General features: G+C 40.5%; 1 protein-coding gene across 12 annotated transcripts in view; it reads left to right on the top strand.

The window, feature by feature from the left end:
• BPTF (bromodomain PHD finger transcription factor) overlaps positions 1-21,411 on the top strand; it is a 55,381-nt gene that overhangs the window by 24,153 nt on the left and 9,817 nt on the right. For 6 of the 12 annotated variants that reach the window (XM_068151104.1, XM_068151109.1, XM_068151108.1 and 3 more), the window contains 22 exons: positions 97-270; positions 484-659; positions 2,563-2,918; positions 3,215-3,346; positions 4,213-4,342; positions 5,084-5,219; positions 5,493-5,714; positions 6,072-8,475; positions 8,677-8,801; positions 9,495-9,623; positions 9,895-10,045; positions 10,825-10,948; positions 12,364-12,616; positions 13,018-13,179; positions 14,129-14,277; positions 14,626-14,749; positions 15,256-15,479; positions 16,148-16,370; positions 16,535-17,418; positions 18,148-18,230; positions 19,365-19,590; positions 20,229-20,569. In XM_068151104.1, coding sequence (XP_068007205.1) covers positions 97-270; positions 484-659; positions 2,563-2,918; positions 3,215-3,346; positions 4,213-4,342; positions 5,084-5,219; positions 5,493-5,714; positions 6,072-8,475; positions 8,677-8,801; positions 9,495-9,623; positions 9,895-10,045; positions 10,825-10,948; positions 12,364-12,616; positions 13,018-13,179; positions 14,129-14,277; positions 14,626-14,749; positions 15,256-15,479; positions 16,148-16,370; positions 16,535-17,418; positions 18,148-18,230; positions 19,365-19,590; positions 20,229-20,569 — 6,928 coding nt within the window. The remainder of the gene's footprint in view (positions 1-96; positions 271-483; positions 660-2,562; positions 2,919-3,214; positions 3,347-4,212; positions 4,343-5,083; positions 5,220-5,492; positions 5,715-6,071; positions 8,476-8,676; positions 8,802-9,494; positions 9,624-9,894; positions 10,046-10,824; positions 10,949-12,363; positions 12,617-13,017; positions 13,180-14,128; positions 14,278-14,625; positions 14,750-15,255; positions 15,480-16,147; positions 16,371-16,534; positions 17,419-18,147; positions 18,231-19,364; positions 19,591-20,228; positions 20,570-21,411) is intronic. The other 6 variants (XM_068151111.1, XM_068151110.1, XM_068151106.1 and 3 more) reach the window with 5 other exon arrangements.

Here is a 21,411-nt window from a genome sequence, read left to right as displayed (position 1 = left end):
TTTTTTTTTTTTTAAATTAAAAATTAAAAACTAGGGGAATAAAAGGCATATATCCAGTATAAAAGAAAAACTAAAAATGAAGCTGTTCTTTTGTAGAAGAAACTGGTCAGATGATCCCTACCAACAGTAGCAGTGCATCTGCTGCACCTCTACAGTCAGATGTTGAAAACAGCAACGGTAGTGAGTTGGGCTCTGGGCAGAATGACTCCATTAAGACATCTGATGATGCTGAAAATGCAGAGAGGGGATCCCAGACTTCAGAAGACATAGGTAATAATGATAATGTTGATGATGATAATATTATTAATAATGTCTCTAACTTTCATTTTACACCTTTGGTTCTTTATGACTCATTCTTTATAACCCATACATCAATACAAAACTTCCAGTTTTTCAGTCTGTTTTAAAAGGAGACTTCCAATTTTTCAATCTGTTTTCAAAGGCCTTTTTTTTGTGTGTGTGTGTGTCTTTTCCCCTGGACAGGAGAGAAATCTAATGGTGAAAGAAGTGATTCTCCAGGCGCAGGAAGAGGCATGCCAGGTTCAACGCGAATGCTCACAAGATTACGAAATCCAGATAGCAAGTTGAGCCAGATGAAAAGCCAGCAGGTTGCTGCTGCAGCACACGAAGCAAATAAGTTATATAAAGAAGGCAGAGAGGTTTGTGCACATCTTGGAAATCTCAAAAGAAGTATGAAAGCTGTTTTAGAAAACTGATAATCTCTTAAAATGAAGTGATTTTGGCAGACTTTGGAGGTACTTAAAAAGGAAAGGAGTAATAATTAATTGGCAAATGGGGAAACTGAGACCTTTTTTTCTTTCTTTGTTCTCTTAACTCAGAATCATAGAATGGGTTTGGTTGGAAGGAACCTCAGAGATCATCTCCAACCTCCCTGCCATGAGCAGGCGTGCCTCTAAACTAGATTCAGCTGTCCAAGGCCTCATCCAACCTGGTGTAGAACTTTCTGAGGGAGGAGGCATCCACGACCTCCCTGGGAAGCCTATTCTACAGTCCCACCATCCTCACACTGAAGAACTTCCTAAGATCCAGTCTAAACCTACTCTCCCTGAGCTTCAAACCGTTCCCCTTTGTCCTGTTTCTAGATACCCATATGAAAAGTCCCTCTCCAGTAGGATCCCTTCAGGTATTGCAAGGCAGCTTTAAGCTCCTGTTTCCCCTGGAGTCTTCTCTTCTCCAGGCTGAACAAGCCTAGCTCCCTCAGCCTGTTCTCATAGCAGAGGTGTTCCAGCCCTTGGATCATCTTTGTGGCCATCTGGATTTGCTCCAACAGCTCTGTGCCCTTCTTAGGATGGGGATAGGGGACCCCAGAACTGGATGCAGTATTTGAGATGGGGTCTCACAAGAGCAGAGTAAATTGATATCTTCAGTAGTATGTCAGTGACCCTGTGCACTTCCTTTCCTTTAATGTGCTGGTCGTGACAGTTAAGAGAATTGTTTACAGTGTAGCCAGTAATAAGTGATCTGTGTTTTATCTAAAATTCTCTCAGAACTGGCATGCCAAAACTACATCTTTACAGTGCTTTGTGTTTGATTGTTGTGTGAGGAGCTAGGTAATGGCCATAACAAATCTCTGCTGGCAGAATGTGGTCGTTTAAAGACAATCACTGCAAAACTGTAGCACTGCTTGATGCAGGCAAAAGTGAAATCTCTCAGATGTCTGCCAGCTGGTATAATTTTTTTTGTATGGCTGGAGGCTGTTTGTTGGAGATTTGATTCTTTGGGATTTGGTGTGGGTTTTGGGGGTGTGGTGGTATTCGTGTTGGTTCTGGTTTTTTATTTGGGTTGGGGTTTTGGTTAATTTTTTTGAAGTAGCCCAGTTTCTCCCAGGAATAAAAGTGTTGCGATTAGTTACCTGTGTATTGTTTGATGTATTAATTTTACTTCTGTTAACTGATTTTCTTTGTAAGATAGCATTTAGTGTATTTATTCAGAAACCTCTCAAATTTGGAACTCAGCTATGAGTAATTTCACAGAATCTCAGAATGGTCTGGATCGAAAGGGACCTACAAAGCTCATCCAGTCCCACCCCTCCTGCAGTAAACAAGGGGCATCCTCAACTACATCAGGTGCCCAGAGCCCTGTTGATCCTCATCTTGAATATCTCCAGGAATGTTATCTGTGCCATGATTTCAAAGTCCAGGATATTTATTTGCTTAGCTACATGTGGATTCTGTGATTTACCAAGGAGAGGTTCCACGGAAAGCTTACTGAAGTTTAGTGAAGCAGTTTCCCAAAGCTGTCTTCCTCAGTAAGCATAATTTAGAGAAGCAAAAAGAGTTTCTCTTTGACTTCCTGAGGAGCCTGGATTGCAGATTTCTTTTTAATGTTGTAGTTGATCTTTGGGAATATCTTAACTCTGTACAGTCAGTGATGAAGTTACATATACTAAGTATATCAAATAAGAAGCTATTTGCTTCTACAGACTGATAAAAGGTATTTTTATTATGGTTTGTGCAGACAATCAAAGCCAAAATCCAAAATAACTACATAGAAATATTTGAAACTTCAGCAAATCTTTTAAATCTTCCTTTCTTTCACAAGGTCCTGGTGGTCAACTCTCAAGGTGAAGTCTCTCGGATGAACACAAAAAAGGAGGTTGTGATGAAAGGAAATCTCAACAATTACTTCAAGCTAGGGCAAGAGGGGAAGTATCGTGTTTATCACAACCAGTATGCCACTAACTCCTTCGCGCTGAACAAGCACCAGCACAGGGAGGACCACGACAAGAGACGACATCTCTCACATAAGTTCTGTCTGACTCCTGCTGGAGAGTTCAAATGGAATGGGTCTGTACATGGGTCCAAAGTTCTTACCATATCCACTTTGAGGCTAACTATTATTCAGCTAGAAAACAATATCCCGGCGTCATTCCTTCACCCTAACTGGGCTTCCCACAGGTAAATTGATAAATGGAAATGCATCTTGTCTTGCTTTGCTTGTGTTTTTTGCTAACAGTATTAATAAACAATAGCCTTTGTCTTTGTGAATCAGTGATTTCCAAGCATTGTCCTTCGTTACATTTAAACACAAAATAACCTCTGTGGGTTTTGTGCTGAATGGCTAAAAGGATTGCACAGTTGAGTGACGTTTTCAAATACAGGAGGTTTTCATCCTAGCGTGAAAATGTTATGAACATAGTATGCTGTGTTAGTGCATGTATACATTTCAGGTTTTTATCTTTTCCCCAATTTAGGTCTAACTGGATTAAGGCTGTTCAGATGTGCAGTAAACCCAGAGAGTTTGCACTGGCACTGGCTATATTGGAATGTGCAATTAAACCTGTTGTCATGCTGCCAATCTGGCGGGAGTCCTTGGGGCACACTAGGTAAAATAAATAAGGGTTCAAATCCTTTTGAATAGGAGGACTTTTCTTTGTTCTACAATGAGTAGTTTCTCTAAGACCTGTAAGAATCAAGTTTAAATTTAGTCAGTTTTTCAGGACTTAATGTTTTTTCTCAAACAGAAACTGAAAGGGGACCTTGTCAATGCTTATCAGTATCTAAAGGGTAAGGATCAAGAGAATGGGACCAGGCTCTTTTCAGTGGTGCCCAGGGACAGTACAAAGGACAAGAGTCACAAAGTGGAACACAGGAAGTTCCAACTTAAACATAAACAGAAACTTCTTTGCTATGAAGGTGCTGCCACAGTGGAGCAGGCTGCCCAGAGGGGTTGTGGAGTCTGCTCTGGGGACTTCAAAGCCATCTGGATGTGATCTTGGGCAACCTGCTGTGGGTTAGCAGGGGGGTTGGACTACGTGATCCCCAGAAGTTGCTTCCACCCCCACCAGTCTGTTATTCTATGAAAATGCATGACATTGTTTGTATAATATCATTGCTCCTGCAAAGCAAGCTTGTTTATCTGAGACACAGTCTCCAAGGGTTAAAACTTGGGCAGACTGAAAGAGCAAATTTCAACACACTTAGTTCAGTGGAGTCTGTCTGTTGTGTGTCATTGTGGCACACAAGCAGAAATGAGATGTCTGATGTTAGACACAGTAGCGGGCAGCTGTGTTTGCCTTACTGGAATAGCCAGAAGAACAGTGCTCCTGTTGTAGGTACTTCATAAAAACCTGATACTGGGAATTCCTTTCAACCTCAGATATTTATTCAAAGGAGTAGTACATGCTGTTGTTTGAGTTGTATTTGCTTACATGATTCTGTACTTAAATGCTCTTTAATGTCTGTATATTAGATTACGTAGAATGACAGCAATAGAAAGAGAAGAAAAGGAGAAAGTGAAAAAAAAAGAGAGAAAACAAGAAGAGGAAGAAACAATGCAGCAAGCTACTTGGGTGAAATACACATTTCCTGTCAAACATCAGGTAAGGCTTTCTTTTACTTGAAGAACAAACAAAATGCAGAAACTGTTAATTTCTTACTCTTATTTTTGTTTCCATTTAAAATGTAACATTTCAACATCATTGCATCACTCTCAGCCATTGGAACAGGAACTGTGCCCACGTATTCAAGCACATAATCTTGGTCTGAACTAAATTTGACATGTGTTATGTGCTCTTAGTGACCCTGCCTGAGCTGACAGATGTTGGTCTGCAAAATCCAGCCTTTTCTAACAGAAAGGTTCTAGATGGTTAATGGAATCTTGTCTGTATGTCTGTCCCTGTCCACTGCTCCCATCCCCATTCACCTAAAAATCTAGCCTACCTACCTTTACTTGGGAAGCTTATGTGATATGATGGGAACTGCTATAGAAACCTCTTCATCTTATCTTACAGTTGATATGAAATACTTTTGTTGGAGTGGTTCTTTGCTCTGAATTTATTTGTGGTAACAGACATACATGTTGATTCAAAAACTTGGGTAATCTGTCAGCATTTAGGTAAATAGATTCTCACTGTTGCATGAAATAAATACGATTTTAGGTGTTAGAATAAATTTCATTGTCAGCAGCCATATCTTCAACTATAGTACATTATTTCACAGGTATACTTCAACTTTCTGGGAAAAGTCTGGGTTTGGTTTTTAAGTAAATTAGGGTTTTTAAATTAATGTATTCATTACTAATGCAGCAAATAGCACTGTTAAAACCACTATTTTAAAAACAGGTTTGGAAACAAAAAGGAGAGGAGTATAGAGTAACAGGATATGGAGGCTGGAGCTGGATTAGTAAAACACATGTGCACAGGTTTATGCCCAAACTGCCTGGAAATACTAATGCAAATTACAGAAAGTTGCTACCAAGTAAGTGTCTGTATTGCTTACATTTTTGTGAATTCCTAACCTGCTGATTTTTATATTAGGCATTCCGTTCATTATTTGCATGTGATAATTCTTATGTAGTCTTTGTTATGGATAGTGTGCCAGAGGGGCTTTTATGGATATCTGCTCATCTTTGGTGATAACAACCAATTCAATAACGATAAATGAATGATTTGAGAAGTAACCTAACATGCACTAATGTAGCAGAGAATAACAAATACTCTGAATAATTGAAACCATTTCATTTGTTAATAGCAAAGAGTGAAGAAGAAAAATGCAACTTGGATAAACGAAAAGGTTCACTTAAGGTAAAAACAGAGAAAGACAGAACAAAGGATTCTCATGATCTGCAAGAAAAAGACAGAGCAGATGTTTCAGAAACCTTGGAGAAAGTACAAGTGAAAGAAGAAAAGTCATGTGAAGAAAAAGTAGAAGTGGATACAATTTCTGAAAGCCCACATCACGCAAAAGACAAAGGTAATATACTTAAGTCCTTATAAAACTACTTGTTCATTCCAACATTGCATGTGTAAAAGCATAGGACCTCAGAAATAACCATGGAAAAGCTATGTAACAGATTCTGTCAAGGCATTTAAAATGTATCACTGCAATGATTGCTTGTTCCCCCTTGTAGTAGTGTCTGAAGTTTCTGTTCCCTTTTTCTTGACTTCTGTGAATATGTTGGACACGATGATCGCAAAGGTCTCTTCCAACCTGGTTTATTCTATTCTATGTTAAAAGGCAGATTTTTTTCCTTAGTACTGAATGGAAAAATAGAGTTTGGCACTCATTGCTATGACAGCTTACTGATTGAGAGTTATTTCTTCTTCACAGTGGAAAAAGAAATCGATGGAGAAAATGATAAAGTCATCAAGGAAGAGCCTATGGATGTAGATGATGTGAAAATTGAATCTCCTGTGAGAGATGAGGACAGTCATTGTAAGCAGGATATAATCAATGTCAGTGAGGGCTTTCATTTAAGGACTTGCTACAAGAGGAAAGTCAAATCCTCCAAATTGGATGGACTACTTGAGAGGAGAATAAAACAGTTTACACTGGAAGAAAAGCAACGTCTTGAAAGGTTGAAACTGGAGGCTAGTGCTAAAACTGCAGGTGGTCAATCTGTGAGCTCCCAGAAGAACATCCCTGAGCCACAGACGAGAAAAGCAAAAGAAGGAAGCCAGCTGGCTGTGTCTTCCCAGGAGCAAACCTGCACTTCAGATAAGCCCCAAACAGAAGATGCAAAACAGGACTGCTTGCCCGTCAGCAGCCTCTCTTGCACCAAAACTGGTGAGCTAGATGAAGCCTCTTTGCCTTTGACAAACAGACTATCCAAAAGAGAAGGCCAGCTACTGGGTGAGGACTCACCTCAGTCCTCTGAAGGTGAAAGCTCCATTCAGAATGACAGTCAAGAAAGCAACCCTGAACCTATGGCTACTGATAAGTGTCAAGGGCAAGAAGTGCTTGGAGAGTCTGAAAGTTCCTTGGTGGATGGCTTGAAACAACCAAATGCAGAAGGCAGAATCAAATGGGTTGTTTCGGAAACAAGTGAAAAGCCTTTGAAACAAAAACTACCTATTAGCAGAGTGTCTCAGCATCAAAATGAAAACTTAGAGGCAGTGGTAACTGAAAGCAGCTGTAGAAAAGATGCTCTGGCCACTTCAGAAAAAATGGCTTCAGAAGGGAATTCTGAACAGCAGAGCAAAGATCCAGAAAACAATTGTATGATAAAAAGCCATATTGAACCAACATCCTCTCAAGAAAGTGAAATGGAGCAGGAAATTGCTCCAGGAAAGACTGAAAGTAAATCTGAAAACAAGATTATATGTCATCAAAAAACAGTTAGTAAAGATCTAAAGCCAACAGAGCTAATTTCTGAAAGAAACCTTCAAAGTCCAACTCCAGAACACATGGATGGGGCAGAAATGGACGAGGATTTACTGAGCTCTAAACTGACTGAAGCTAATGGTCAAAAGAAAGGTCAGGAACTCAAAATGGAGACAAGTACCATAAACAAGTATCTTGATCAAACAAATAAAAACAGTGTTACTGACAAAAAAAGTAAAAAAGATGAGGAAACTGAGAGAGAGAAGTCAGCATTTCAAATGAATGGGAAAGACAATGACATGAAGGCATTAACAAATGAAGTTAAAGACATCTCTGAAAATAAGGCAGGGGCTGATGTTGAACCAGAAGTGAATAACATTAATAAATCCATTCCAGAACATGAAATAAAACCATTGACTTTCAAGGAGTCTTCAGTGAAACCATTCATGAATGGTGACATCATGGGAGAGGATGCAAAGGACGAGAATAATGTGGACCCTAAGTCACGCCTGCAGGCTTCACCTAAGCTTGAATCCAGAGAGGGTCTTCAGCCACCAGATAAAGTTCCCAGGTATGGGCAGAAAACTGAAGAAAAACAGTTTTCTCCTGAGAGATCTGCCTTTGCTGGCACTGCTTCCACACCAGCACTTGCTGTCTGTAAAGAAAATAACCTCAACAGTGAAATGGAATCTATGGAAACTGAAGCCATTGAGGATAAGAAAGTTGCTCCATCACCTGTAACCTCCTGTGAGGAATCTAGCCTGAGTAGTGACTTTGCTGATCAGAATGGTGTACAGATGTATAAAATGGAAAACATCAATGGAGAAAGTAAAATAAAAACTGTTATTACTGAAGTGACAACAACCACAACATCAACTGTGTCTACAGAATCCAAAACTGTGTATAAAGTTGCAGAGACTGTAGCCTCTAATGAGGAGAAAACAACAGTAGTGTCATCTACAGAAAACTGTGCCATATCCACTGTAACCACCACCACTACTGTAACCAAGCTCACCACTCCAGCTGCAGACAGGAATGTTGATGTCATTTCTGTACAAGAGCATAGCAAAACAGTGGTGACAACAACAGTGACCGATTCACTGACCACCCCAGAAGGCACTTTGGTGACTTCCATGACTGTCAGCAAAGAATATTCTACAAAAGACAAAGTGAAGTTGATGAAATTTACAAGACCCAAAAAAACTCGTTCTGGAACTGCCTTACCGTCTTACAGAAAATTTGTCACCAAAAGCAGTAAAAAAAGCATCTTTGTTTTACCCAATGATGACTTGAAAAAACTGGCCAGAAAAGGGGGGATCAGAGAAGTTCCCTATTTCAATTACAACGCAAAGCCTGCCTTGGATATTTGGCCATATCCATCCCCAAGGCCAACCTTTGGGATCACTTGGAGGTAGGTAACTTTTCCTTACAAATGTAAAGTATGGATATGGTGAAATTATTGCAGATTAAAATACAAGTGATAGACACATTTATGCCCAAACCTGCCAGTTTTGCTATTTCTTGTTCAATAAATGTCTGTATCATAAAGAGAGGACAGAAAACCATTGTTCCCCTGGTTGGTTTTAAGATGTAATTAATGCTTCGTTGTTAGGTATCGCCTGCAGACAGTGAGGTCATTGGCTGGAGTGAGCCTCATGTTGCGGTTGCTGTGGGCATGTCTCAAATGGGATGATATGGCAGCCAAAGCTCCACCTGGGGGAGGAACTACACGTACAGGTAGCACTTCTTTTCCTTTCAGGGTTTCTTCATGCAAAAGCTCTTGCTGTTCAGAGATTTGGTTTGGTTGGAAAAAACCTCTAAGATCATCAAGCCTATCTGTCACCATGGCCATTTAAACATGTCCCCACGTGCCATGTCCACACATTTCTTGAACATCTCCCAGGATGGTGACTCCACCACCTCCCTGGGCAGCCTATTCCAATGCCTGACTACTCTTGCAGGATAGAATTTTTTCCAAATGCCCAATCAAACCCTCCCTTGGCACAATTTCAGGCCATTTCCTCTTGTGATACTAGGGAGAAGTGACTGACCTCCACCTCATTCCAGCTTCCTTTGAGGTAGTTGCAGAGAGCAATGAGGTCTCTGTTCAGCCTCCTCTTTGTTCTCCAGACTAAACACTCCCAGTTCCATCAGCTGCTTCTCATACGACCTGTTCTCTAGACATTTCACCAGTTTTGTTGCTCTTCTTGGGACATCAAAAATTCTGTTAATTTGAAGTGTTATGCTGATTATAGGCATGTCTGTAAAGGCTTGATGTTAGCTATGAAATGTTTTAGTCAACAGATTGTACAAGTAGCTGTTTCTTTACCTTGAGTGAGCTGTTCCTTTACCTTCAGTGTATTGGGGTTGAGTGGAGATGTAGCTTTTCTTTGTCTTCTGTTGTTAATGTATGGGACTGATTTGTCGTAGAAACATCTGAAACTGAAATCACAACAACAGAAATAATCAAGCGAAGAGATGTTGGCCCATATGGAATCCGCTCAGAGTACTGTATAAGAAAAATTATTTGTCCCATTGGTGTACCAGAGGCTCCAAAAGGTATGTTTGTTCATACATTTTTTCCCCCTTCCCATAAGCTCCTACAGAAATGAAGGTAACTGGATCTTTAATTCAGACCATGAAGGGAGCAAACAGAACTTGACACGAGCCTATTTGAAACAGATGATATATTTAACAAAGTGATGTGCTTTATCTGAAGCTGAAAGGCCTTCCTGTTTATGAAATCGGGCTGAGAGACTAAATCTTGGTTTACACTTGAATTTTGTTTTATGATTGAGTTTAATATGTGTGTTTTGACTGTTCTCTAAAGAAACTCCAACACCCCAGAGGAAGGGACTACGATCAAGCGCACTAAGGCCGAAAAGGCCAGAAACACCCAAGCAAACAGGCCCTGTTGTAATTGAAAGTTGGGTAGCAGAGGAGGAATTGGAGCTATGGGAGATCAGGGCATTTTCTGAAAGGTAAAGAAATTCAACTGAGCTTTTCAAGAAAGCAGTTTTAATTTGTGTGTGTATGTTAAACAGAAGTTCCCAGTAGAGAACACAAACCTGGGAGCTGCAATCAGTAAAAGCAGATCTGTGAGACTTGTTTACTGTGTTTTCATAACAGCCAAGATTTCAGTTGTAAAGCTCAACTCATTTGCTGGTGTCAGAGTTAATTTATGCAGATCTTAGAGATTTATTTCAACTAATAATATGTTCATTTTCCCATGCTTATGTAATTACTGTTGTATGCTAGGAGTTTATTGTTATACTGCATGGAAAGGCTTTAGGCTACTTTTGGCATGGCTTTAGCAAAATACTTCCATAACGCAAAGAAAATGAATATGTACAGTTAAAGTAAAAGTAAATTCAGCCTGAGAATATCCAAATCATTAAAGAATTATTTTCAGTATTGCTCACTTAGAGTTGAACCAACATTTTTGAGTCTCTTGGGAAGAACTGTTTTAGATTAATGGTATCAGCTGATTGCAGTCTCAAATGTAATTATAAATTCCAGGTTTGATGAATATTTTCCTGTAAGTTGCTGCAGTAATTCAGCATCAGAATCTTTCAGGGATGTTGCATGCAGCTTCAGTAGTTAATTTCAAAGTACTTCTAAAGCCATGACCAGTTTTTCAGCCATGTTCAGTCTTGAGATTTGTTCTTCCAACAGTAATTAAACTGTATAAAATGAAATCCAGTTGGATGGTTTGATTTTGTGTGGTGGTATAACACACTTTCTGTTGTGTCTTTGGCAGGGTGGAGAAGGAAAAGGCACAGGCAGTTGAACAGCAGGCTAAGGTTAGTGAACAGAAGAAGGCAGAGGAGTTCAAGGCCCAATTGGAGGCTCAGCTAAAACACCAACGATTGGCTGCCCAGCAGGTGGGGGAGCTATTGGTGGTCCCACCTGTCAGCAACTATGCACTGGTAGTCCACATGCATGAGAACATGGGAGGCAGAGTTTATTAGCTTTTTCTTACACCATTTTCCAAGTAATTTCTACTGCAAACTGAGTTATCAAACATTGCTGCTCCCACGGTGTGCATTTGTTGTACTGAAATGGGGTTAAGGATTGCCTGGGGGGGGGCGGTTCTACCTAATTTGTAACATTTGAAAAAGGTTTAATTTATTTACTTTTAAAAGAAGGCTGAGAAGCACCAGTCTGCAGGTAAGATCAACATTGTATTGTGGTGTAATGGAAAGCTGTCATGGTGTATAGCTGATTTGGAAATACAGCTGCATTTGCTCTTCATGCTTCAGTAAAACTGAATCTTTTGATTTTATTCTGTCTGAAGTTGGCTGAATGAAGCTCATTGATAACTTACATAAATATCTAGAGAGATGTGTGTGTAGTTAGATGTGTGTATGTGTAGATAAATGTATGCAACTGAAATGAGGAAACCCAATGCCATGTTGCTATTTCACATACATTATTAAGAACTCCGCGGTTTTCCTTTTTCATTTCATCTTCCTTGAGGGAAATACATGATTAGTGAATGAGTGTTTCTGATTCTTGGGCATTACTGCAATAGAATGCTAACCAAACACTGAAAGTTAATAAATACAGAGATAATTCCAGTAACATAGGGGAGAATGGTAGATTAGTTGGAATTTACAGATACTGTTCCTTCACAAAGCGACTCCATAAATGTAATGTGCCTTCCTGATGCAGCACAGGAGGTTGCTGGGTAAGGTAAGGGATTTTGAACCTAACTGTATTAAGCAGGCTGCAAACTGGATTTTCAGTTAAAAGACTATTTTTTGAAATTGCATTCTTAATGATGAAGTAGAATAATACAACTTTAGTTTTTGTTTGGTTTCTTTCTTCCTGTAACTGGCAGGATCTCATTGCAGGCAGCTCTAAACTTGGGAACACCAGTGATAAACTCTGTATTCGTGCTGATGTACCACTTACTGATGGAGATGCAGGCTCTGTGTGTGTGGTCAAAGCCAAATACAGATTGATGGTTTGCAGAGGTTTTTAATGTTTCAGAGTAATCTGAGACTCAGATGTTTTCTTTAAAGCAAAATGTGAAATGAACATAAGATGACGATTTTTAAAGATGGCATAAAAGAAAATTTCTGTCTGTGTACAATACGCAGAGTTGTAGTTCTGCAGGTCAGGGAGTCTCACGCTATGGGGGACAAAAGCAGCTTTTTCTTTAGTCCTTTACAACTTGAACTGAAATCCAGCCAGAGTATTTTATGTTTAAATACTGGGAAGAGACAACAGTTATTTTACAAAATCTGAAAATGCTAACTAGCCCTTCTTTTTTTCCCCCCACTAAACCCTGCAGAAACGACTGGAACAGCAAAAGCAGCTGCCTGCAACAGGCGTGGTCCCTGCAGTCACTACAGCCAGCAGCACTGCAACCACTGTCTCAACACCACAGAAAGTTGTGGTAGGCCCTTTAGCAGGCCCAGTCCCCACTGGAACCAAAGTAGTGCTTACTACAAAAGTGGGTTCTCCAGCTACAGTAACATTCCAGCAGAACAAGAATTTCCACCAGACTTTTGCTACTTGGGTTAAACAAGGCCAATCTTCATCAGGTAAGTAGCTATTGGCCATGGAAAGAATGCATGGTGGAGTTCATTGTGTACGCAGCACTCCATCTTCTCCAGAATACATGGCATTGTTGCGTTCTTGTTGTCTTTTCTCTTGCCTCTCTTGCTAAGTCAGCAGGACATTTCTGAGATAGCACCTGTCTAATTTTCCTTTGTTCAGACTTGCTAGGCAGTCTTATTTCTCACCTCTCATATTTTCTGGTAAATGTAATCATTGATAACGAAAGCATTCTGTTTCCAAACAAGAATCTTTACCAAAGAAACTATCACACATTCAAAAATGATTGTAACAATAGTCATCTACTTTGCTGTTTCATACTTGAAAATAGTCATTTCATTGACTAATTACTCTGCTCTAAACCTGACTGTTCTGTGTACCTCAATAGCCACTAGCACAGCTGCCACTTCAGCCACAACCATTGCCAGCACAGGGCAGACCTTCCAGATCTCAGGCAGTCCAGTAACGATGGCAGGGAAAGTGATAACTAAGCTGCCACTCCCTGCAAACAGCAAGATTGTTGCCGTCAATGTGCCATCAACTCAAGGAGGTAGGGGAAAGGGAACGCAATGAAAAATGTATTCCAGCTTGCTGATTATTTCTCCATTGACACTATTTTTCCCAGTGAAGTAAACTGTGACTTGAAGGGGGCCATAAAAAAATACATATGTAAGTTTCTAGAACTTGTTGCCCCTCCTGTATTGCATATTTGTGTCTGTGGGGGAAAAATGCAATTTTTTTCCCCTATAAATTATTCTGCATTTCAGAGTGCAAAATGCAAAGCTTTATTTTGAACAGCGTGGAATGAAGTATGCTTCTTGTTGTTGTTATGTAAATTATACATCAACAAAACAACTTTCTTCACTTTAAAAAAAAAAACCAAAGGTGATGAGCAGGAATTCAGCTCCAAACTAAGACAAGCAGTTTTTTGTTCTTGCCTGAACTAGAGAACTTCCTATTTTGAGATTTGTGGATGTATATTGCACAGAAAGAGCTCAATTCTGTCTCCGTTATACTTAGCACCTGAGGAAATCGTGAAGGCTACTAGTTTTCTATTAAAAGTTCGTAGGTGACAGGAAAAGCATTGCCTATTTTCTTCAGCACCACAAACTTACAGGTGAAAAGTGTTTAAACTGGTCTCCTGCATTTGAAACTAATCAGATTCTAGCTTTTAATGGTTGTATAATAATCATTTGTGGCACCGTGTCAATGCAAGGGCTTATTTGCAGTTACCATCAAACTGATCTTTGTGAAGGTTCACTCTTTCCTTAACCTTTTCTAGAACACCTGTTTCTTAACTTAAAATGTAGTTGGACTATTGACAAAGTATAATGCTGCTTCTTTTTGACACTATGACAAAAGCTTTCTCAAGAATTGTTGAAAGACTCAAAGCTGTTCTAGAAACCTGGAGACTGATTTCTAAATGCCATCCTGGAATTGCATTTATTTCTTCTGTTGGCAATTAGGTCATTAACCAGTTCTCAATTTTCTTTAATTAGGTGTTGTTCAAGTTCAGCAAAAAGTATTGGGTATCATTCCATCAACTACAGGTGCAAGTCAAACATTTACTTCATTCCAGCCAAGGACAGCAACTGTAACCATTAGGCCAAATACCACAGGGACGTTAGGGACAACAAGCACTTCACAAGTAAGATGTTTCTCTGATTATGTGATATAAAACAGGGGGTGCATGTATTGTAACTTATTGGCAGGTATTAAGAAGTGAAATTTCATTTCTGCTAAGTCACTTGTCTGTGGTTTTGGCTCATCTTAACAACAGTGCTCGTGGATTCTTTATTCCAATTCTCACCAATTGGGAAAATTAATAGTTGAAAGCACAGTAAGCCTTAGCAGTGTGGGCATGGATGAACAAACACTGGATCTGCTTTGCAACTTGCCATTTCTTACTACAGGGAAAAAAAAACAACAAACCCAACCTTGAGGGCATACCTCAGCAGCATTTTCCCAAGTTGACATGCTCTCCCTTCTGGTGTAGGTAGTACAAGGGACACCACTGCGCCCTGGTATGACAGTGATACGGACACCGCTGCAGCAGGCACCGCTTGGCAAGACCATCATTCGAACACCTGTAGTGGTGCAGCAAGGTATTCTTCCAGCCAGTAGGTTCACTTTAATATTTAAATCACCACTGTGAAATCCATGGTTTGTTTCTTCATAAATACATTTTATATCATATGTGTCCTTGTGCAAAACCACCTCATCTTGATGCTTGAACTCTAACAAGTGCCTTTTCTGGCCTTTGAATGTGTCAGTTGCAGGCTTTGTTGTTGTTCTGCATGACACTTAACTTATTTTTTAAGTCCATTCATTTGAAAGCAGAAATATTTAGAACAATTCTGCATTGCAAAATCCTTTTCTTTTCTTAAAGCAAGCTAAATGTTTTAAGTGCTCTGTAAGTATATGAATTCAATTAAAATAGCAAATATTTTGCAGAATTTTTCCAGTCAGTCTGACAGGTGATTTGTAAAGAAATTTGTGTGCCAACTGCTGTTTCCATTACTTATCTGATTATACACTTCTGCAAGTTGTTGTGACTGAGAGGTTTGGTGTGCTAGTGGTTTAAATGATGGAAAAGAGTTTCTTACCACAAATTGTTCTTTTGCAGGTCAGACACAGCAGGTGGTAACTCAAATAATCAGGGGTCAGCCTGTCTCAACAGCAGTTTCTAGCACCAGCACAGCTTCTTCCAGTGCTGGACAGAAGACAGTCACCAGTCCTGGAACACCACCTCAGCAGATACAGCCACAAACCCCACCACAGCCCCCTCGCCCTCAGCAGGGACAAGTGAAACTCACTATGGCCCAACTCACCCAGCTAACACAAGGACAGGTGAAATATTTTAGGCTACTTGTTATGCGGCTCAGTTCATTTCCACACCAAAAGACTCGGCAGGATTTTTGTAGGGACCTTATTCTGTTGTATGGGCTCACAAAATGTAAAGTTTTGTGTCTAGGTTTAGGACAATCCTCTGCCTTCTCCATCACTGAATTGAAAGTGATGTCCTGAGTTGCCCAAGTGTCAGCTTAAGAAATTCACAATCCATTACAGACTGAAGAGTCCATCATGAAAGCTCACAGCTGAGTGGGATCTGAGAAGTGGTTAAGAAATGTTCTCAGTGCAGAGACTCTGACACAAACTGTTTGGATTCATGCGACATTAAGTAATAATATGTCTAAAATTATCCATGCTCTGTATTGCCTGTAAATTCTAGGAGCAGAGATGTTCTATTTTAGCTGCTTTCTGGCTAGGGTTCTTGTCAATATTTAGATGAAAATCTGTGTAACGAACTCCAACCCTGTTGATGATAGAATTGTTGAAAGAGCATTTAAGATTGTGGAAAAACTGAAATATTAGGTTTGGATTTCAGGAATGTGGTTATGTTGTAAAAGTATTGAATTCTGGAATCCAAAGTCCTAGTTCTTCTGATTTCCAGCAAGGCCTATGTAAGAATTATATCACTAACACATCAATGTTATCTTTTTGTTGTTGTTTTTTAGGGTGGCAGTCAAGGATTAACTGTTGTAATTCAGGGACAAGGTCAAACTACTGGTCAACTGCAATTAATCCCTCAGGGTGTGACTGTAATACCTGGTCCAGGACAACAGCTTATGCAAGCTGCTATGCCAAATGGTACAGTTCAGAGATTTCTTTTCACCCCACTACCAGCAGCTGCTACCACAGCTAGCACAACTACAACAACAGTGTCTACTTCAACCTCAGGTAAGCGCCGATCTGTTCAGCAGGGAAAATGTAAATGTGTTACAAGTTAGAAACCTCTGGAATTTCTGCACAGAGCTTTACAGTAGTGCTGAAAGGTTCAAATTAGTAAGGCTTATAGATTTGTCATGAGAAGTGAATGTCATATTCTTCATTATCCTTCACAGCTGCAGGTGAACAGAAGCAAGCTCCGCAGGCACAGCCAACCTCAGCGCTGCCGCCAGTCCAGCCACAGCTTCAGAGTCAGCAGCAAGGGCAGCCTCAGGTGCAGAACCAGAGCACTCAGCCTGTGCCACTGGCCCAGTCACAGGCTCCTCAGCCAGCACTTCAGCCTGAAACTCAGACCCAGTCTGAATCTCAGATTCCAGCATCTGCTGACTCTCCAGTCACACCTGAAGCACAGTCGTCTAAATCTCCAGTTCAGTCTCCAACACAGACCCAGGCTCAAGGGCAGTCTCCAGTGCAAGTCCAGAGTCAGCCGCAGACTGCAATCCTTCCACAAGGCCAGTCCCAAGTCCAGCCTCAGCAACCAGCTCAGGTGCAGACTACAACCCAACAACAGATTCAGATGCAGCCCCATGCTCCCATACAAATTCAAGCTCAGCTGCAGCAATCACAACCTCAGGTTCAGACTTCGGTCTCAACCCTTCCAACTACTCAAAGTTTAAATCAGGTTCCTGTGCAATCCCCAACTCGTCCTCAGCTGCAACTTCAGCAGCCTCCAACAAAAGTTATTACAGTGCCTCAGCTTCAGCAACAAGTCCAAGTTCTCTCTCAGCTTCAGTCACATGTTGTGGCTCAGATACAAGCCCAACAAGGCAGTGTGCCCCAGCAGATCAAGCTTCAGTTACCTATTCAGATCCAACAAACTAGCCCAGTACAGGCTCACCAGATTCAGAATGTGGTGACAGTTCAAGCAGCTAGTGTTCAGGAGCAGCTGCAGAGAGTTCAGCAGCTCAGGGAGCATCAACAGAAGAGAAAGCAACAGATAGAAATTAAACGTGAGCACACCCTTGAGGCTTCTAATCAAAGTGACATTATCCAGAAACAGGTAAAGTTAACAGAAGGAAATTAAAACTTAATGAATGAAACCAATTTCATTTTAAATGCCTGTTCTTGTTAGCAATGTTAATACATTTGGTAGGCAGTTCATTTGATTCTTTCCAAGCTAGTGCAGGATTGCTTTTGGCAATTGAATTAAATATTCTCAGTTAATTCAGCACACCAAGTCAATTGTATCATGTTTGTAGTCTTCTGCCACCTTGATTCAACTTACCACTAGCTGCTGGGACAATTATCCCTTTATTCCCAGTTCAGGAAAGATAGGGTGTAGGCAGGAGAGCTGATGTTCAGAACACATGTGCAGTGCTTTCATTGCCTGCTGTAGGAACTGAGGTTTCAAAGAGGTATCTGAAATGTCATGCTGTTGGATGGCTGCGAGGCTCAAAAAAAAGGACATCTGTCTCATTGTTTAAAAACACTGGAAAGATGCTGGCAATTTACATTTAGTCCCTAGGTTGAACCTCAACATAAGCAAAATATCCTACTCTCTGGGGCATGGGGGGAGGTGGTTTTAATTTTCCTTTCTATTTTCAAATAATTGCTTTAAAAACAAGCATTTGCCCCCATTGATAAAATCAGTTTCATCTTGCCACTCACTGAAATAAGTAACACTTGAACTTGTTCTTTAGCTTTGGAAATGTCCTGGTTCTCCCAGTAATAATACAAGATACTGGCTAAGAAGTTCATCTTTTATTTTGGATTCTGTATCATCCTGCAGGTGGTAATGAAACAGAATGCTGTCATAGAACACTTGAAACAGAAGAAGACACTGACCCCAGCGGAGAGAGAAGAAAATCAGAGGTGAATATGCATTACACCGCATCTTTTAGATAGGAAGGTTTTGCATCTGTAACATCTTTTAATGGTGGTTTGTAAAAACCTGCTTCAAGAAATGTTACTTGTTTAAGAATTGGTTAAAGTACCACTCATGGCCACGGCTTTGAAATTAAAGCTAAAAACCATCCTTAAAGGAGCACAGAATGGAGAGTTAATGGTTGTGTTGCAAAAAAAATAAATAATGGATTTCTTTGCTCCTTACCATGATAGTTTATCTCTATCCTTTTCTATTGTATATCCCATTCTAGAGGAGTTGAAGACCATGCTGCTCAACAAATGAGAAGCTTTTATTCTTTGCTGCAGTTAGCAGCAGCTGCTTGTCCTGGCCATTGCTGTTTTGTTGTTTGCTTTCAGCTCACGAGTCAGTGGGAGCTGTTTTCCATGGTCACTCTGGCAACAAAAAGCATTTAGTTTTCTAGTGGGTCTGAAACAGAATGGAAAAGGAAAAGTAAATTCTGAAGAACAAAAATACATTTGTTTTCTATTGAAATATGGGGCAAAATAAATGAAAATTGCAGAACAAGTGAACAGGAAAAGAGGTTTCTGGTTGAATGTATGACAGGCAGCTGAAAAACGAATCCTGACCTGTCATGAGTGAAGAAATTAGAAACTGGTTTATAGTAAGTTCTATACACTGAAAAATATTTGTCAGTCTTTATGCCAAAACACAAAAACTTAGTAACATTTGGTGGTTACTGGAGAGTGTAGATGTTGCAGGATTCTAGTTGCTTTCATTCTACATCAGAGTAAACAACATCCAGCTCTTCAAACGTGTTTGTGGAAACTGCATTGAGTGAGAATAGCTCTCATTGTTCTCTTTGTTTGGAGATTTTTAGGGGAAAGCAGGGAATGATGAGTTAAATGAAATTGGGACTAGCCCTCTTGAGCTTGACTAGGGACTTGATGTCTCCCAGCAGTTTTCTAGTAAATAAGTATGAGTGGGTGGAATGTGTGTTACTAAATTTACCTTGTACTTCGAAGAAATGTGCTCACTTAGCTCACAGATTGCAGAGACCAGAGAAGAAAATTATTTTGCATTCTCACCTGGGGATAGATAGATAGGCCGCTCAGCATAACATACTTTTTTGTCTTCCCCAGGATGATTGTGTGCAACCAAGTGATGAAATATATTCTGGATAAGATAGACAAAGAAGAAAAACAGGCAGCTAAGAAACGGAAGCGAGAAGAGAGTGTAGAGCAGAAGCGCAGTAAACAGAACGCTACTAAGCTCTCAGCTCTGCTCTTCAAGCATAAAGAACAGCTGAAAGCTGAAATACTGAAGAAAAGGGCCCTTCTGGACAAAGATCTACAAATTGAAGTGCAGGTAAGGACAGTTACTCTCAAAGACTAGTTTGATTTTTAAGATGGGGAGGACACTTCTGTGTTAATTTTTAATTGATCTGTTTGCTCAGTGGGATTTTAAGGAAACACAGGTTTGGATGCTGGGATCTCAGTGGAGCCACTACACACTTTTTTGTGCTTCTTGGGTTTCATCTGGACTTGAAATTAACTTGATTCCTCAAACAGCTGCTTATAAATTAGAGCCAGTGGGTCATAGTAGGCCAAGAGTGTCATCCCTTAATATTCTATGAATCATAGGTTGGACACATTATTTTTTTTTTTCCAATCATAGAACAGTTTGGGTTGGAAGGGACCTCGAAGATCATCTTGTTCCAGCCCCCTGCCATGGGCAGGGACATCTCCCACTGGACCAGGATGCTCAAGGCCTTATCCAACCTGGCCTTGAACATCTCCAGGAGGGGGCATCCACAGCCTCCCTGGCCAACCTGTTCCAGTGTCTCACCACCCTCAGTGTAGAGAATTTCTTCCTAATAATAATTTGAATGGTATTGCTTGTTTACTTTTGGTTGAGAATGATGATTGATGTCTAGATTTCAATCTTGAGTTGGAATAATGATATGAAGTGCCTCCCTCTTTATTTATTCATTTAATATACACCAGGAGGAGCTAAAGAGAGACTTGAGTAAAATTAAGAGAGAAAAAGAAAAAGCCCAGGCAGCTGCAGCCGCAGCCGCCGCAGCTGCAGCCGCAGCCGCTGCTCCACCGCTGCCACCACCACCACTGCCATCGCCACCACCACAGCCACATGCAGCCAGCGTTACCTCCTCTTCCTCCACCACAGTCCCAATGCCAGTATCCTCCCAGAAGAGAAAGCGAGAGGAGGAGAAAGATTCGTCAGCTTCCAAGTCCAAGAAGAAGAAAATGATTTCTACTACCTCAAAGGAAACCAAGAAGGACACAAAGCTTTACTGCATCTGCAAAACACCTTATGACGAGTCCAAGTGAGTAGTGCATGCCCTGGCCTATGACTCTGCATTCTAGTGTAGGTTAGTGTTAGCTCTTAGTGACAGGTAGTGCTAGAACTGGAGAGATAGTGTCAGGTGTTATTGCAGTAATCAGTGAGGTATACAGAATAAAGTCTGGCTTCCACTAGCAGCTCCAGAGCTGTTGACATATTTGAGTTGTGCTGTTACTGTAGGGGTTGGGGTTATACTTGTTTGCATGTTTCCATTGTATGACCTTTCTGTCTCACATGCACATGCTCTTTTTTTTTTTTCCCTTCCTCCTCCGCTCTGTTATCCTTTCTTTTGCTGTTTTGCCTCTGCCTCAGAAGCAAGTGACAGTTTGGTTTGAGCAATTTCTTGTGAGCGAGTAGCTGATTGTGATGGTTTAACCATGGTTCTTTAGAAATCGCTTTGGCACCGTCTGCCAATAAATGGCTTTTTTTTCCTAAGTCAGTATCCAGTAAAGAAGGTTTGAAGTTACTGGACTGCAGTTCACTTTGGAGAATGTTTCAGGAAGCAATGGCTTCCATGGGTTAGAGTTTACAACCCAGGGGTGATAAAAAATGAAATTGTAAGCATTTGACAAAGTGCAAACTGCAGTTGTCTGTGGTTTGGTTCTGAGGAAAAATATTTGCACTACATAAAAGGTTTGTGAAGAAGTTTAGGAAGTGGTGGAGTAGATGATGAAGTGGATTGCAGGGCATTAGTGTTGTGCATTTCTCCTTAAGCTAGTAGTGACTAGCAGCAGTAGTTAGTAATGGTTAACCATCGGATAGCTATGTGGAGATGTATGGGAAAAAACTTCCACTTCAGACCAGATTTAGGTTAAAATACATCTG

Source organism: Melanerpes formicivorus, unplaced genomic scaffold, assembly GCF_026170545.1.
Source record: "Melanerpes formicivorus ecotype bairdi unplaced genomic scaffold, bMelFor1.0.p_v2 SCAF_21, whole genome shotgun sequence".
Classification (NCBI taxonomy): Eukaryota; Metazoa; Chordata; class Aves; order Piciformes; family Picidae; genus Melanerpes; species Melanerpes formicivorus.
The sequence above is the reverse complement of the archived record's forward strand: the minus strand, read 5'-3'. Positions and strand labels throughout refer to the sequence as shown.